This window comes from Malania oleifera, chromosome 5 (genome assembly GCF_029873635.1).
Source record: "Malania oleifera isolate guangnan ecotype guangnan chromosome 5, ASM2987363v1, whole genome shotgun sequence".
NCBI lineage: Eukaryota > Viridiplantae > Streptophyta > Magnoliopsida > Santalales > Ximeniaceae > Malania > Malania oleifera.
In genome coordinates, this window is record NC_080421.1 from 110,484,844 (window position 1) to 110,500,311 (window position 15,468).

The 15,468-nt window shown below is 33.5% G+C and overlaps 1 protein-coding gene across 1 annotated transcript; it reads right to left on the reverse strand.

Moving 5' to 3' along the window:
• Positions 1-12,201: 12,201 nt before the first annotated feature.
• Positions 12,202-14,102, reverse strand: LOC131156127 (polygalacturonase At1g48100). Its single transcript, XM_058109574.1, has 6 exons — positions 13,725-14,102; positions 13,443-13,610; positions 13,316-13,360; positions 13,000-13,207; positions 12,833-12,914; positions 12,202-12,706 (listed from the first exon to the last, which is right to left on the reverse strand). Exons 1-6 carry the CDS (start codon positions 14,100-14,102, stop codon positions 12,202-12,204), a joined length of 1,386 nt encoding a protein of 461 aa, XP_057965557.1.
• Between the last annotated feature and the right edge of the window lie 1,366 nt (positions 14,103-15,468).

Below are 15,468 nucleotides of genomic sequence, written 5' to 3' on the forward strand. Positions count from 1 at the left end.
GACAGTAGTCATCTCATCAACTGTAAGAATCTCCTTACCTAACAGTAGTGTGGTTTTCAAAGTATCAAGTGAACTGGGAAGCGAATACAATAGAATCAGTGCTTTATCTTCTTGCTTAATTTTTGCCTCATTACTCAGCAACTGCGTGATTATCTTTTTGAAATAATTGAGGTTGTCTCTGAATTCTATGCCCTCGGCCATCCTCAACCGATACAACTGTTTTTTCGAATACAGTCTATTAATTAGGGACTTGGACATATAAATATTCTCCAATTTTTTTCAAAAACTCAGTTGGTGATGTTTCATTCAACACACTGTATTTAATTTTTGGAACTAAACTTAAGCGAATGGTACTTACCACTTTCATTTTCACCTCCTCCCACTAATCATCTAACATGGTCTCTAGCTTCTTTTCTTTTCATATAGTGCCTTAATCAGTCCTTGTTAGACCAACACATCCTTCACAGTGCTCTGCCACAGGCTAAAATTATTTTTCCCATTAAAGGGCTCCACCTCGAACTTGGCCATCGAAGTACTCGCCATAAATTTGTTTTTCTTCTCTCCTCTGACATCAGCACCTATTAGGATGACGTCAGCAACAGTGTCGTCGCCAGCTTCTACATCAGCATGACGTTAGGGCTCCATGAGAAGGATCTGTGCCTCGATCCACACCTCGACCCGCGCTCCAACCCGACCCGATCCTGAATCCGGGTCTGTCACCCAATTCTGACACTATTCATCATGATCCTCCTTCAATTGAAAATTTTCAGAATAATTTTCCAACACTTGATATGAATCTTCACGTACCTTAATCTGATCTAAACGAACTGCTCTGATCTTGAACACTCTTATGGAAAAACTTCGGATCCAAAAAAATTTCTTTCAATCTGATTTGATCTATCATATCTGCACCCAATCAAAACTGTGCTCTGATACCACTCTTGTTGACGCGCATCGATTTTTAATCTTCCGATCAACAAAATAAATCACACCAAGAACATTCACAGAAAAATGGAGACGAGAGATTTTACGTGGTTCAGTAAGGTTGCCTAAGTCCACAGAGCGTTCACCTAGAGAAAAATCCACTATGAAACGATGGTAGTACAAGATCTGATCAATCTCTCCTCAATCCCAGATCCCCCATACACCCTTTCATTTTCAACCCATTGAAAAAAAAAGTTCTTCTTAGAGAGAACCCCTCTCTAGCTCTCCCTTTGCACAAAATGACATGCAATCCCTATATTTTTCCATGACTTACAAACATATATATGACACCACACAACCGTTGGATTTAAAGACGATCTGACGACGGTGATAAAAGCCACAATAAATAAATAAAAATAAACATATTTTTTAACAATATATATCATCAATATCATCAACTCCATTATTCTTCGAATCCATTCCAAAAAAAATTAGAATTTGTAAAAGCTTTCACAAATTTATGAATTCATTTATTTCAAATAGAGCAATCTCTATGAAATTTATTACTAAAAGTCATTATTATTTTTTAAAATTACTTATTTGTGTAAATTGTTCTACCTTAAATGATAACATAGTTGAATCTATGATAATAAATCTTTCCTTTTGAGTTTTACTTTGTCTTGAATAAGTTATTCAAATAGATCGAACTTTTTGATTATTGATGTATGTCAAATGTCAATTATGTATGTTGTAAAAACTTCTTCATCATCTATTAAATGTTTAAGTAACCAATTTAGTTTAATTAGGGCAACATATAATATATACCGCACCTAGCAATTCCTAATTACTACGGTCCATTCTCTTTTGTATAATTTTGTTTTCCAAATTTTCTCTATTCTTTGTAAAATTCATGGTGTATTGCATCATTGTGCTTAAATATACTAAAATAAAATCATTTTTCTCTAATATTTTACTCCAAAAATAATATTAAGTGTACAATATGTTGAATACATAATATATAATTATAATTAATAAGACAATAAACACTCGACTAAGGATGCGAGTGATCAAGCCAATAATATTATGAAACTCAAACTTAATTATAATTGAATCGAATCGAGTTACGAGGTGAGTTGAGCTTGTATAGCTAAGCTCTCTTAGAATAATAGCTCAATATATTTTGGAAAATCTTGCCAATACAAATTTTGTCGCCTAATTATATAAGCAAATCAAATTACATGGCTTTGACTTTGAGTCTATCAACCCAAGTCCTCTACTACCATCACCACTGATTGAATTCAATTTATTCTTTTAATTGATTAATTAATTTTTCTTCACACTAGATCGGGATAAAATACAAAGATGTTGATTAAATTTAATTTACCGAGCTATCGAATTGTCAAAAAAAATTAAGCACGAATACGAGATAATATATAATTTTTTAATATTCAAATGATGCACATTTTTCAATAAATTAAGAATCAATTACTTACTCATTTGGTACAAACAAATACAATGAAATTAAGCAGAATAAAATCAAATTTATCATTTGATTTCTTCATATTAAATATTCAAATTTTTCATTTTCTTTCACTAATTTAAATCATTACATCAATAAAAAACGACATAATAAATAAATTTCATGGTCAAATTATCTAATGAATCTTTCCCCTCTAATTTGTAAACATAAAAAATAATGAAAGACGTCAAAAGTTCTTAGTCAAAATTAATAATAACTTTGAATTAATGCTTCAAAAGTTCTTCCGAATGAACTTTTGTTAATTAGAATAGTAAAAGTCATGGTTAAATATTTTAATATTAATAGGTCAAATATTTACAATCAAAACTTCATGTGCTTAGTCAAAATCGAATCACTAACCATTAAATTATTAACACATGCACAGTATTTCTCATAGTGGGTCAAATATAATAACGCAATAAGAAATTAAAAAAAAATGTTTAATAATTAAGTCATTAATTAATGATTATTTGAAAACTTTAAATTAACAAAAAATTAAGGGGAAACACTTTGTTTAATGCTATAATATTGTTGATTTTCTTGAATCACTTCATTTAGTTAGGCAATTAAAATAATTAGCATTATTAAATAATTCATGCAAGAGAATGTATAGCGCGCAAAAAAAAAAATCAGTAAAATAAGATCGGCGAGCAACATCGATCTGATGAATTATTCACTAATAGATGTTCATAATACTTACCTTGGACATAATTTTTAGTCCCGTGAAATTATAATCAATTTAATTAACAAATTTGAAATGGGTTAATTAATTTCTAGTTGTACTAATTAATTAATGAATTTGTAATACATAAACCTAATGGATTAATTAATTTTTATAGTACCAAAATTAATGAATTGGTAATTCATAAAACTATGATCAAGGTTTATTGAGTGCTCGATCTTTGAGTGACGATAAAAATCACTATTTAACATAAATGGGTTAATATTTGCATAATTTCCTTAATTTTCGAAAAGGAGAAAGCAAATTAATAGAGAACATTTAGTGCAGACGAAGGACAAATTAAAGAATTTAAGCACACATAATTAATGATCTTATTATTAAAAGCTAATATATATTTAAGCATACACTGTTAATTAATTAATAATTAACTAAAAATAAGTATAATTAAATAATTAAACAAATAAGTCCTCACCTTAGTTAATAATGGACGCAGATTTTTATTTGCACAGTGAATTGATTAAAGGGAAAGCTTAAGATCTAAGCAAGCTTCTTTTGCAGCTTTCTGCTCTTCACCAACCTTCTCTTTCCCAGATTGCCCTCTGAGCTGCAGCTGTGCCTGATCGGAAGCATCCCTTCCATTACCACCGCCACCGCCACCGCCTTTAGTACCCGCCATGAAGTCTTCAAGTCGGAAGGAGCAATCATTATTCAAACTTTCACTTATACCTTTACTGCTAATTTTATTATTATTGTTAGTATAATTGGTAATATTATGATCATGGTTCAGAGCTTTCGACTTCTGATGATGATGAGCATTAGGCAGCGTGTTGTTGGTGGTGGAAGAATTAAAGAAATGATGGCGGGCTTCTTTGAAGCTTCTGACGATGGAAAAGAACTTCTCGATCTTCTTTTCTTCATCATCATCATCTGACTCATGTTTTTCTTCTTCTGCATGTTTCTGTTCTTCTGGTAGTTCTTCTTGTTGCAGTGGTGAAGGAGGGCTGCAGAGCTTCCTCTTCTTGCTGCTGCTGCTGCCTCCGACGTCGGCAGCCATGTGAGCAGATGAAGGTTGGGGATGGGGCACGTAGGTACCCTACAGCATAATATATATATATATATATATATATATATAGAGAGAGAGAGAGAGAGAGAGAGAGAGAGAGAGAGACAGAGATAACAGAGAACTGCATAAGAAGCTGCAGCTAGCTGCTGGCCATGGGGTATCTGCCGTACACCATGCACCTTCCAGGTTCCTTCTGTGATGCCGGCTTCTTGTCCACAAAACCAACCCACTATACACTCTTTCATCATATATATAATATATCCAGAGGGAGAGAGAGCCAGAGAGAGCCATCTAGCGTACGTGCATGGGGGCCACTAGAATGATTTAATAACGCCGTTAATATTTTGTTTAATTTTTATTTTTATTTAAAATTAATTTTTCTAGTTTTTGAGTTGTAAAATCACTAATTAAAATTTTATATTTAAGATTACATTAAAACTTGAAAATGAAAGAATTAAATTATATTTACTTTATTTTTAAAAATATAATTTCATTTACTTTTTGAGATGACATCATAAATAATTAATATTTTTAAAAAATTGGGATCTCAACTTTTGAAATAGTGAGAAAATTAATGTATGAGAAAATATGATATCAAAAATAATGCTAATATTAAAAAAAAAAAATTTTGAGCCCTAGGCAAAGTGCTCAATGGCCTTATGGTACTGGGGCCACTCATATAGTACAATCACTTATACTTTTTCTTGGCTGGTGGGATCTAGGAAGAAATAGTAATAGTTTTTAAATGATTTTAGAAATTCTAAAAATATTTTTAGAGATTTGTCAAAAAGATACAAATATTTTTTTCTATTTTATAAAAAAATTAAATTTTTCAATAAAAAGTTTTATTTATTTATTTTTTTAGCAAATCTCAAGAGAGATATGTAACATTTTTAAAACTTTAGGTAAGATCTGGTGTTAATGTTGATATGTATGACATTAATTATTATCTTAAAAAAAAAATAGCTGCTTTCATGTCCTATTTTAAAATTTGAATTAGATTTTTGAATTTTGTAAAGGATACTATTTTCTAATAATAATAATAATAATAATAAAGTAAAATGTGGGTGCCAAATGAGTTCGTATAAACTTATTTTACTTTAGACTTAATCTATTAAGTATTTCAAAAAAGTCGGCTGCGTATAATAAAATTTTCAATTTCATTAATTAATTACACTAATCGCAACTAATAATGATGTTAATTAAGGTTATATAGTCCACAAATAAGAAAGATAAATTCATTTATTTTTTTATCTACCACATGGTCGAGATTCGAACTCACTGTCCCTGAAATCATATTTCAAAATTACCGAGATGTTAATGGTGGGGTTTGTTAAACATCCTTCTGGTCTGGTGCCACACCATAAGGTCCAATGTGACCTGATGGTGGTATGGAGTTCCCGGGTGATTAAAAAAAAAGCTATATTTATTGTTTCCTTGAAAATCAATATATAATATTATTCCTACCATTAAAGTTAAATAATATTATATTTGAAAAAATTATTTAATGTAAGTCCATAAGCTACGCACAAAGTAATTCATATGATTAAACCTATAATTAATAATAATTTCTCCGTCTAATTATTTATAACTTTTACATTTTGAATAATTAATTAAGTAAGATATGATTCAAATAGCATTTGATTTAAGCCCAATATTTCCCTGTGGGTATTTTAGTCATTTCAGAAAATTGGTAAGTGACGTGTACCCGAACCATTGCTCACGTCATCAAGTTACCATGTAAATTAGGCTCTCGTATTTGATTTCTTGTAAAAAAATTACATAAAAATAATTAATTTGTAATATGTGGGTCGATTTTTTTACTTGTAATAAATATGTGTTTGCATTTCTTAATAAAAGACTTACTCCGCTGAAATAATGATGGATGATTTGTGGAAATGTTTTGGCCTTTCACAATCGAGAAAAAAATTTAAATCAAAAGAGAATATTTATTAGTCCACATTAATTTATTTCAGTTTGATTTAAAATTATAAAAAATTAACATTAACCTTAGAGATCGGTAAGTCTTCCTCTGCTCTCTGTGCATAGTCAATTATTGATTTTAAGATAGTAAATACTAATACTTTTATTTAATATATTTAAATTCATAGAAATTCTATTCCATCTTACTCTTGTGCATCAAACAAAATCATTAGATTTTTTTTTTTTAATAGCTAACATGTAAATTGTAAAATATTCTATAAAAATGCAAATACTCTACACATATTTATTTATTTTTGAATTACATATCTCATTTATCATTTAAGAGGTGATGTTTGTTATTGTTAGGACCGGAAGAGCCTATGAGTGGGTTTGATATACATGGGTGAATATCAAACTTGACCTAAAAGCTTAAGTCTATTGGGTCTTGGACCCAATCATGTATATAAACACTCATCATTCATTCTAATTTTCCAATGTGGAATAAGCTCACAAGTGGAATCATAAAACAATCTCCCCCTCACTTGTGAGTTCCAACCGCTATCCCCTGAACGCAAACCATCTCCCTTATGAGAGTAAATTTAATTCCCTAATAATTGCTCAAGTGGGTCTTACCACTGACGCCTTACGTGCCTTAGATTACATTTCACATGCCTCCGAACCAATCCTATCTCCCACGTCTTGACCCTATTCGAATCCATCCCACGGTTAGATGATCCTTATTGGCCTTGGTCACACACTTGGTCCTCCAACCATTAGCACGTCAAGAGAATTAGCTTCACGTCTCGACTTTTATGATGTCGCTGGCCCAGAATTACGAACTGTCAGCTTTGATACCACTTGTTAGGATAGGAGGAGCCTATGGGTAGGCTTGATATACATGGATGAACACCAACTTGACCCAAAAGCTTAAGCTTATTGAGTTTTGGGTCCAACCATGTATATAAGCACTCATCATCCACTCTAATTTTTCAATGTGGGACAAACTCACAAGTGAAATTCTTAACAATTGTTAAGATAAAATAATATATCATTACATTATAATCTTTAATATTATAATAGATCTCGTTTTCTAAACATTATAGAAGATCTATATCATTATTATTATTATTAAAATTTTTAATGCTCACTTTTTTCTTCTTAATTCCTCTTTGGTGCTTCTCAAATTCAACCTCACATGGGGAGGATGAGTCAAAAACTTTGCTACTTTCCATGTAATGATCTTGCAAAGATTTTGTTTAATAATATGCGTGTGGAATGTATAAAGTGGTAGGTATGTGGTGGGTTTGGATTCCTTTCTCTTTTCTAGATTTAACTTTGAAGCTCAAAACTTTGCCTTTGTCTAATGATAAGTATGTGTTTGGAAAGTAACAAGATAACTAGCACAACGGATAAATTTATCCTAAAAATTAAACAACCAACGATAATAATATATCATACATCACAATAGAAACATCAGGATTTTTAAAGTGGAAAACCCCTCCAATGTGAAAGGTAAAAATCACGGGACATATGAGATCAAATAAAATTTCTACTATAATAGAGGCAAAAATCATTGCAGTACAATCACCAAAAATGCTCACAAATTTAGAGCAAAGAGGATTTCTAAAAGAAACACGATAAAACAAGAATGAGCGAAAAGAAGTCACCCAAACGCAATTATTGTCAATACTGCAAAATCAGATCCTCCAAAACTCTGAAACATATATCTACTATCCAAATCGAAGGTCGATAAATTCTGAACGTGCTCTCCAAATTTTAGCAAAATCGGATCATAAAAGATCTTCCGATCATCGAGTTGATGAAGACTGCACAATACGCCTCACACACCATCACACATGTATTTTTTTTTTTTACTTCGCAGGAGCAGCGCATCACAATTCTCCTTCACTGTTGCGCCACTCACTCTTCCGCATCCTTTAATTTGCCCTAATGGGCTTTTAGGCACATATGCTCCTTTTTTCTTTTTATTTACTTATGTGGGCTGGACTGGGCTGGAACCCAACAGTATATAGTATTTAGTTTAGGAGATTTTTCAAGATCTATAAAAATGACATACTATACTCATTTCTTTTACAAATAAAGATAAGGAGAGAGAGAGAGAGAGAGAGAGAGAGAGAGAGTACGTTTTTTTGTATTCACGTTAATATTGATTTTTTGCGAATCTCGTCTCTAATCAACTAACTTTGTTTGATCCTTACGAATTATTGAAAAATTAAAACATGGATGACATGACAATATATGAAAAAGTTACTCGTATAGAATTAAATTTTGGATTGTGAGGTTTGAGAAGTTAAGCGGGTTGTCTTCTCTCTTAGATGACATGGTTCTAGAGTTAGGTTCTAAAAGATAAATCCATGTAAATCAATGAAAAACTAAGGTGAGAACAAGAAGGTGGTGGGAAAGTGAAAAGCAATACTATTTGTTGAATTTAACCTTATTCCTCTAATGCCTATCCATAGGAGCCTCATGAATATGATATATGGTCTGCAGCAACTTAGTTGCACCGAACATGTCATCCTTTTTTTCCAAGTTATTTGATTTTGTAAGTAAGTTGATTAATGTTATAAAAAGGAATTGAAAAATTATTGAGTAGGTCAATCCATTTCTAACCAGGAAATCTTGTTTACTATTTAGTTATAACTCATATTAAAAAGAGTTGACTGCTTAAAGTATATAATAAGTGGGAGGTTTCGCATGTAATTTTATGATCCTAAAAAAATTTCTCTAAATTGTCTACTATGTCATCTTCTTCTAGGTCTATGTCTATAGTTAGAGAGGTAGTTATACTCTAACCTCTTCCCATTTTCAAATTGGATAGGGTGATCATGATTGAGCCCCTCACAATGAACTCAATAATATTAGGTCATTGTTGTATAAATTTTTTTAGGCTGAGAACATAGAGTCGGTATTTTTTATTTTTATATTTTTAGAAAAAAGAGGGCGGCACCTCCTATCTTTATTATAAAACTCCTTATTTATGGCGGAGGAATACCGTAGTTTCAACCTTGAGACTTGGGGAAAAAAAATCAAACTCCAAAAATCTAAAATTGACTTAACCAACTTATTTAAAACCACTAAACCAATGACCAATAACCAAACAAATAAATAAGAACTAAACAATTATAAGTGGAAAACAAACAAAACTCTGAAGATCTAAAGGAATAAACCAACCACTCCAACTTTCACAAACACTAGCAGAAAGCATCATGAGTGCAAGGAAGGAAATCCTAACAAATCCAATCAAATCATTCCCCTGACTTGCTGTGGAAGTTCATCCTGGCAACTAGTCAATTAGTTTTAATAGTCCCATCATACAATGTAATGCTCTCTAACTTGAGGTAACTTGAGGACCTAGACGAAGCTTCCATCCTTAACTCACTTGATCCTCCAAGATGAGGAGAATAGAATATATGCCATGGACCAAATGGTTTCTCTATAGGACATCTTGGGGGCTGGGTTTGTTCTTAATATTTCATGGGGCTTTACTTAGATTCTACAATGACTCTTTGTTAAGTCACTACCACATCTTGGGGGGATGGTTGCTAGCTATCTAAATACTTTTGGTAGGACTAGATTTTTAAGATGTCCAATTGTGGTGGTCTAGGTTCTCAATAAAAAGTAACCCTTCCAAGAAAATGTATTGCTCTTTCATAGTTTTAGAAGAATCAAGTTTATGCTCAATCCCATTTCCAAAAAAGTTATGCTCAACACATTTCTTCCATCAAGGGGTAAAAAAGTCACTTCTTCTTTGCTCGAAATACTAAGTTAGTCTATTCAAAGGAGTGTGTTGTGATCATAGAAGATAATTATTTCACTAATTATCATTGAAAACTCCAGATTGCATTGTAACATTTTCCCATGAAAAGGACAAGTTGGTATATTCCATCCTTGACTGAGACTCCATTGAATTAATTCGGAAAAAAATAATAATAGGGGTAACTTGATCTCTTAGATTATGTAAGTATACTTCTTAATGAGTCACCCTCAACTCATGAAAACGGGTAACTGATTTTATTGCCTCGATGTCTAAGATGGAAGCCGACTCAACTTTTTCGACTATCCCAAACTTGGTTCTTAAAAAAAGAGCCACCAATAGACAAACCAAGCCCCGACCAAATCAAAAAACAAAACAAAACAAAACAAACAAAAATTAGAATTTCCAAGTTAATTAATGTTTGACAGTACTACTATTTTTCAAAAAATCTTGTAGGCATATTAAGCACCACCAAAAGCCACAAAAGAAAAGGGTTTTGAGTATTCAAGTTCTTAAAAAAGTTGTGATTGTGTGTAAAGAAGGGGAAGGGGGGGGGTTGGTGGGGGTGCATTTGGAGTTTAGGCCCATGCACCGACAGTGCCTTTTTCAGAACTCTCCAGGCTTTACTCTACTCTTCATTTCTATATAATTCTTTCATTTTACTCTTTTCCCTCTTCTGGGTTTCTTACAATTTGCTTTCTTTCCCTGTTTAATTTTACATTTTCCTTGTCTTTGTTGATAAACCAATCAAAGTTGTTTTGTTTTCTTCCCACAATTTCTTACTTAGAAACACTTCTCGTAGAATCTTATACATTGTCATTGTCTACTAAGTTTTAAGTCTAAGTTGAATAGCTTAGAATCTAATGATTACTTTGTGTTTAGTTTAAAATTTGAATTTTTAAGTTTGGTTTTGTGTGAATTTTAATAAAATGCCTATTAAATATAGTCAATTTCCGTGTGAGTCAGTGTGCAACTTAAAAGTTTTCGTAATTAGGTATTAGTCTCCGTTGGCAACTCAGAAAACATTGAGAAAACAAAAGAAAAATGTTAAGGAATCTGCATTTTCATGTTTTGGTTATCAAGAAAAGTGAGAAAAAAAATAAAAAATATATATATCAAATTTATAAACAAAATTTTAATTTTATACACCATTAATATTTAGTTTTTCTTATTTTTTAATCATATTAAAATAATTTTTCATTTTAAATAGAATTTAACATAAAAGGAAAATATAATGAAAAACGAGTTTCCTCCTCCTTTTCTTTTCCTTTTCTTTTCTCAAGTAAAATTTTTAATCCAAACGGACCCTTAAATTTGAGTCTTGTGGGTTACAATCTTAATTTATAACGGAAATTAAATCTTAAAATTTAAGTGGAGAAAGATAGAGGAGTGAACATGTTGTCCAGTGCCCAAGAAGCCTCAACACCATGGTATAAAAAAGAAACATGTTGAAACCTAAGCATATGCAAGTCCAATTCATGCTTCCAAGTAAAATATAATATTTTGATTTAGACCTGTTTACTATATATACATCCCTTTAACCACTATTAATTTTTAAGTTCCAAGAATCTAAAATAGTGTGCATGCTATAGAATTCTTAGTTCTCCAAACTTAAGTTTATATCTTATAAAAATCATCGCAAATCCAATACTATGACTTGAAAATAAAAAAGAAGCCAAGCTCAAAATAAGGGCAGACGTAGATATACAATGTCTTTCGTTAGTTGGGTGTTCGAATCTTGTACCAAGTTGTGTGAAGGAGGGTGGGAATTAAGGGTGACCCAAGCTCAAATCTTGGATGCTGGTTCCTAGCTCACAGAGCAATTTGGGAGAACCCACAATTTGTGAACTATAAATGGTTCAATGGGTTATAAGGGTGCATTTCTTTTGGGCTGAGTGGCTAGGATAGGCTAAGGGGGACTCCTTAGCCCATGCACTTGGGCAGAGGCATATCAAAGGCAGAAAAACTCAAAAAGAAAACTTGAAAATTTCATTCATGACCTTTTCTTGTCCCATTATAGATGGTAGACCAAACATGAGATAGGATTATCATTATGTTCAGTTCATTCTAATACTATCAGCCTAGCCCAATCCTACAAAATCTTAGCTTGTGAAACAAAAGTATCATAAATCATTTTGGTGATTAATGACAGCATAGTTTTTTGCATTCAGATGAGGTGAATATACCAAACACACTCCTCAAATCTCTCACAGGCATTATTTCATGATACACTAACCGTGACTCTCTCTTTCAAATATGTACAGACACATACATACGCACACACTGATTCACTTCACATAATGTAATTCCGATAATCAGCAATGACCCATTAATTCATTCTCCGTGACGGATTGAGGAATGCCCTCAAACAAGCAGGACACTGGTGGAATTATCAATGTCTGCAAGTCTCCATAGGCATTCCAACAGAATGGATCCAAAACCAAGTCTCCCTGACCAGGAAGAAGCTCTACTTCTGATAAGGTTAAGTTAGCACATGGGACCAAGTCGCTGCAGGCAAAACGCATCGGTGGGCTTCGAACATCATAGGTTCCCTTTATGTTTGTGTACAAAATGTTCGAGACAATAACAGCTGAGGTTTGGTTGGTGCAGCCTTTGGTGAGGCAGTAAAACTGGTCTATAATGATTGGGTTCCTAACGTTGTCCATATGAATATTACTAAATGTCACTCCCGAAACAGCTCCTGATCCACCTTGCCATGTTTTGATCCTAACCCCATTGTCTGAACTTTTTATGACTGAGTCTCTGACTGTTATGTTAGAAACACAGGCTCTCGAGCCGCGTTTGCCTAAACTCCCGATGCTGAAAACACGAAAAGGTAAGCAGTTTTAGGATTGGGAAAGAGTTAAGTTTGCCATAATGGGAGAACTATCACTAAGGATTTTGAAAAGAAGCTAATTCCACAAATTCTAGCCTAGTGTTGTGCACCTGATTCCATGACTAGGTCCACAAGTGATGTTCCTTATGTCTACATCGTAGCAGCCTGATCCGATTGATACGCAATCATCACCTGTGAAAAATGGGGCATGGATGTTTGTGAGGGAGGAAGCAAATGGTGTGAAGAAGAAGATTATTTCAAGAAGTCTTGGGCTAACCATTGGAGATCACTGAATTATGAATTTGAACCCCATTTGTGTTCTCTATGTGAATCCCGTCGGTGTTGGGACTTAGGGCAGGAGACGATATGTATATAGACTCGACATGGACATTCTTGCAGTTATCAAATCTGAAGTGAAATTGGGGGCTGTTCTTGACTTTAAGTCCTTGTATAGTCAAGTTGGAGCTCATGAAGAACCTTATGGCCTGCATCAGAGCAAACTCAAAAGGGACTAATTCAGAAAATTCTGAAAATGGCATGAAGTTTTAAAGAAAACATATATGTGAAGATTGCAGTGTGCGAGTGTGACTTACAATTGGGCTATCACATGGTCCTGGCAGTGTTGTTCCATTCATTCCCTGTGCCATAAATGTTGGGATATGTGAGGAAGAGCCCCCAATACAAAAAAAGATTTCACAGAACAAACTGAGCAGTATCTACCCTGTGGGGTTTGCAGGGAAGACTCCACCATTTCTCTCCTCTCCCATTGATAAGACCCCCTCCTTGCAGTGAAAATTCAGCAACTCTGTAGAAGACCAACCACTGGCGCCTACTATTATTCTGTGGCCATGACTCAGGTCCATCAGGTGGCATAAGAGCACCATCAACCTTGTCATGAACCCCAAATTACCCAATTAGGAAGAGCCATTAGTCATTTTTACTAACAACTAGAGCATTATAGCTGGGTTATTGAACTAGGCCTAGAATGACCTTGCACATTACCTGAAACACGAACCCGTTTTGACAAGGACCTGTGAAAATTGTAGATTGGATCATGAAGGAGTACCCATAAGGAACGAGCAAAACCGGGTAATTAACTTGGCAGGCTGTGGCCCATGCTCTCTTGAATGCTTCCGTGTCATCTGTGGTGCCATCCCCGATAGCACCAAATGTTCTTACATCGAAAATGATGGTAGATATAGATGAATTCCCATCTTTGGTTTGCCTGGCTGGCTCAGGTGGAGGAGAAGGGGGCTGTAAAATTTGGTGAAGTGTCTGAAAATGTTTGTGCTTTGAATGGTAGTGAAATCTAGCTTGGCTGGAGAAGATAATGCAGCAAAAGAAAATGCAAAATTCCAGTGAGAAAACCCGGAAACGCATCGTTGTTCTGAGCTCAACTTTGCTTCAGACAGTGCAGGATAGAATTTTAGACCCTCACTTTCCTGGGTTATTCTCTTTTCACTGAAAAGTGACTAGAAAATCAGAAAAACCAGCTCAATTGTTACGATCACTAACTAGCTAGCTAGAGGAAAAAGACTTCAAAGTGAGAATTTAATTAGAACACCCAATATTCTGGGAAGTAGAAAGAATCTTAAACCTGTAAAAGAGTAACAAACAGAGAATTGAAAGCATACATTGGGAATGCATGCAGAATCAGAAAGACTGAAACCATATATATAATAAGAGCAGCTAGTGGAAGCTTGTCCTTGCACCATATATGAATATTTTTTATTGATTTTTAACTGAGAACCGACCATTTCTACGCAGACATTGCTTTGTTTTTGTTTCTTTTTGGGTCTTGAGGATGTGGAGTCTGCATATGTTGCTCAGGGAAAAGCTGAGAGGAATAACAAAGAACTCGATGAGAGGGCGGTTGGTCGATGAGCCTCCCATGTTCTTTCCATAGCTGAACTTTCTCTAGTCTAAAATCTAGTGATTTGGATCCTTTGGCATATTTTTTGTTCTAAGCTTGCTTAATGACCATCTTTAGTTTTGTTCATTGTAAGAACTGGAACTGCAGTCAGGTTACACTGCTGAAATGTAGAGAATTCCTGTAATTTACATGTATGATACCATGTACTCAACATGTTTTAGGAATGCATAGAGTAGTTAGAGTAACCACGGTATTCCTCCGCCAAAAGAGAATATATATTAATAAATAAATGGAGGTGCAGTCCTCTTTTAATAAATAAAATAAAATAAAAATTTATAGTTTGCAGAATTATAGAAGACCTTTCTAGGTTGTGAAAGAAGAAGCAATTGAACACTTTCTTCATTAATTTGTTCATATGTACATCCCAATATATAATACGATTACCTATTCTAAACAAGGAAACAATATCCTTACTGAATAATATCAAATCCCCCATATCAACTTACTTCCCTAATTTGTATATTATTTACAATGATACTCAGGATTGAGATTTTAACACTCCCCCTCAAGTTGGATCATAAATATTAATCATCTCCAACTTGCTAATAAGATCATCAAAGCTCTGTCGTCCTAACCCTTTAGTGAGAATATTTGCAGTTTGTTCCTTGGTTCGTACATAAGTCATACATATAATTCCTTCTTCAATTTTTTCTTTTATGAAGTGTCTATCTACTTCCACATGTTTAGTCCTATCATGTTGAACTGGATTAAGAGAGATGCTGATAGCTGTCTTATTGTCACTGTAGAGTTTGATAGGAAAGTTCACTGGGACCTGTAATTCCTCCAAGAGTTTTCGTAATTACAATCCTTCAC

Excerpts from the sequence above, each read along its gene's own strand:
- LOC131156127 (XM_058109574.1), bottom strand. The coding sequence starts at position 14,102 with ATGCGTTTCCGGGTTTTCTCACTGGAATTTTGCATTTTCTTTTGCTGC. Across the intron at positions 13,361-13,442 it reads TTCCCTGCAAACCCCACAGG|GGAATGAATGGAACAACACT; the intron begins GTAGATACTGCT and ends TTTATGGCACAG. Across the intron at positions 13,208-13,315 it reads GACCATGTGATAGCCCAATT|GCCATAAGGTTCTTCATGAG; the intron begins GTAAGTCACACT and ends GCTCTGATGCAG.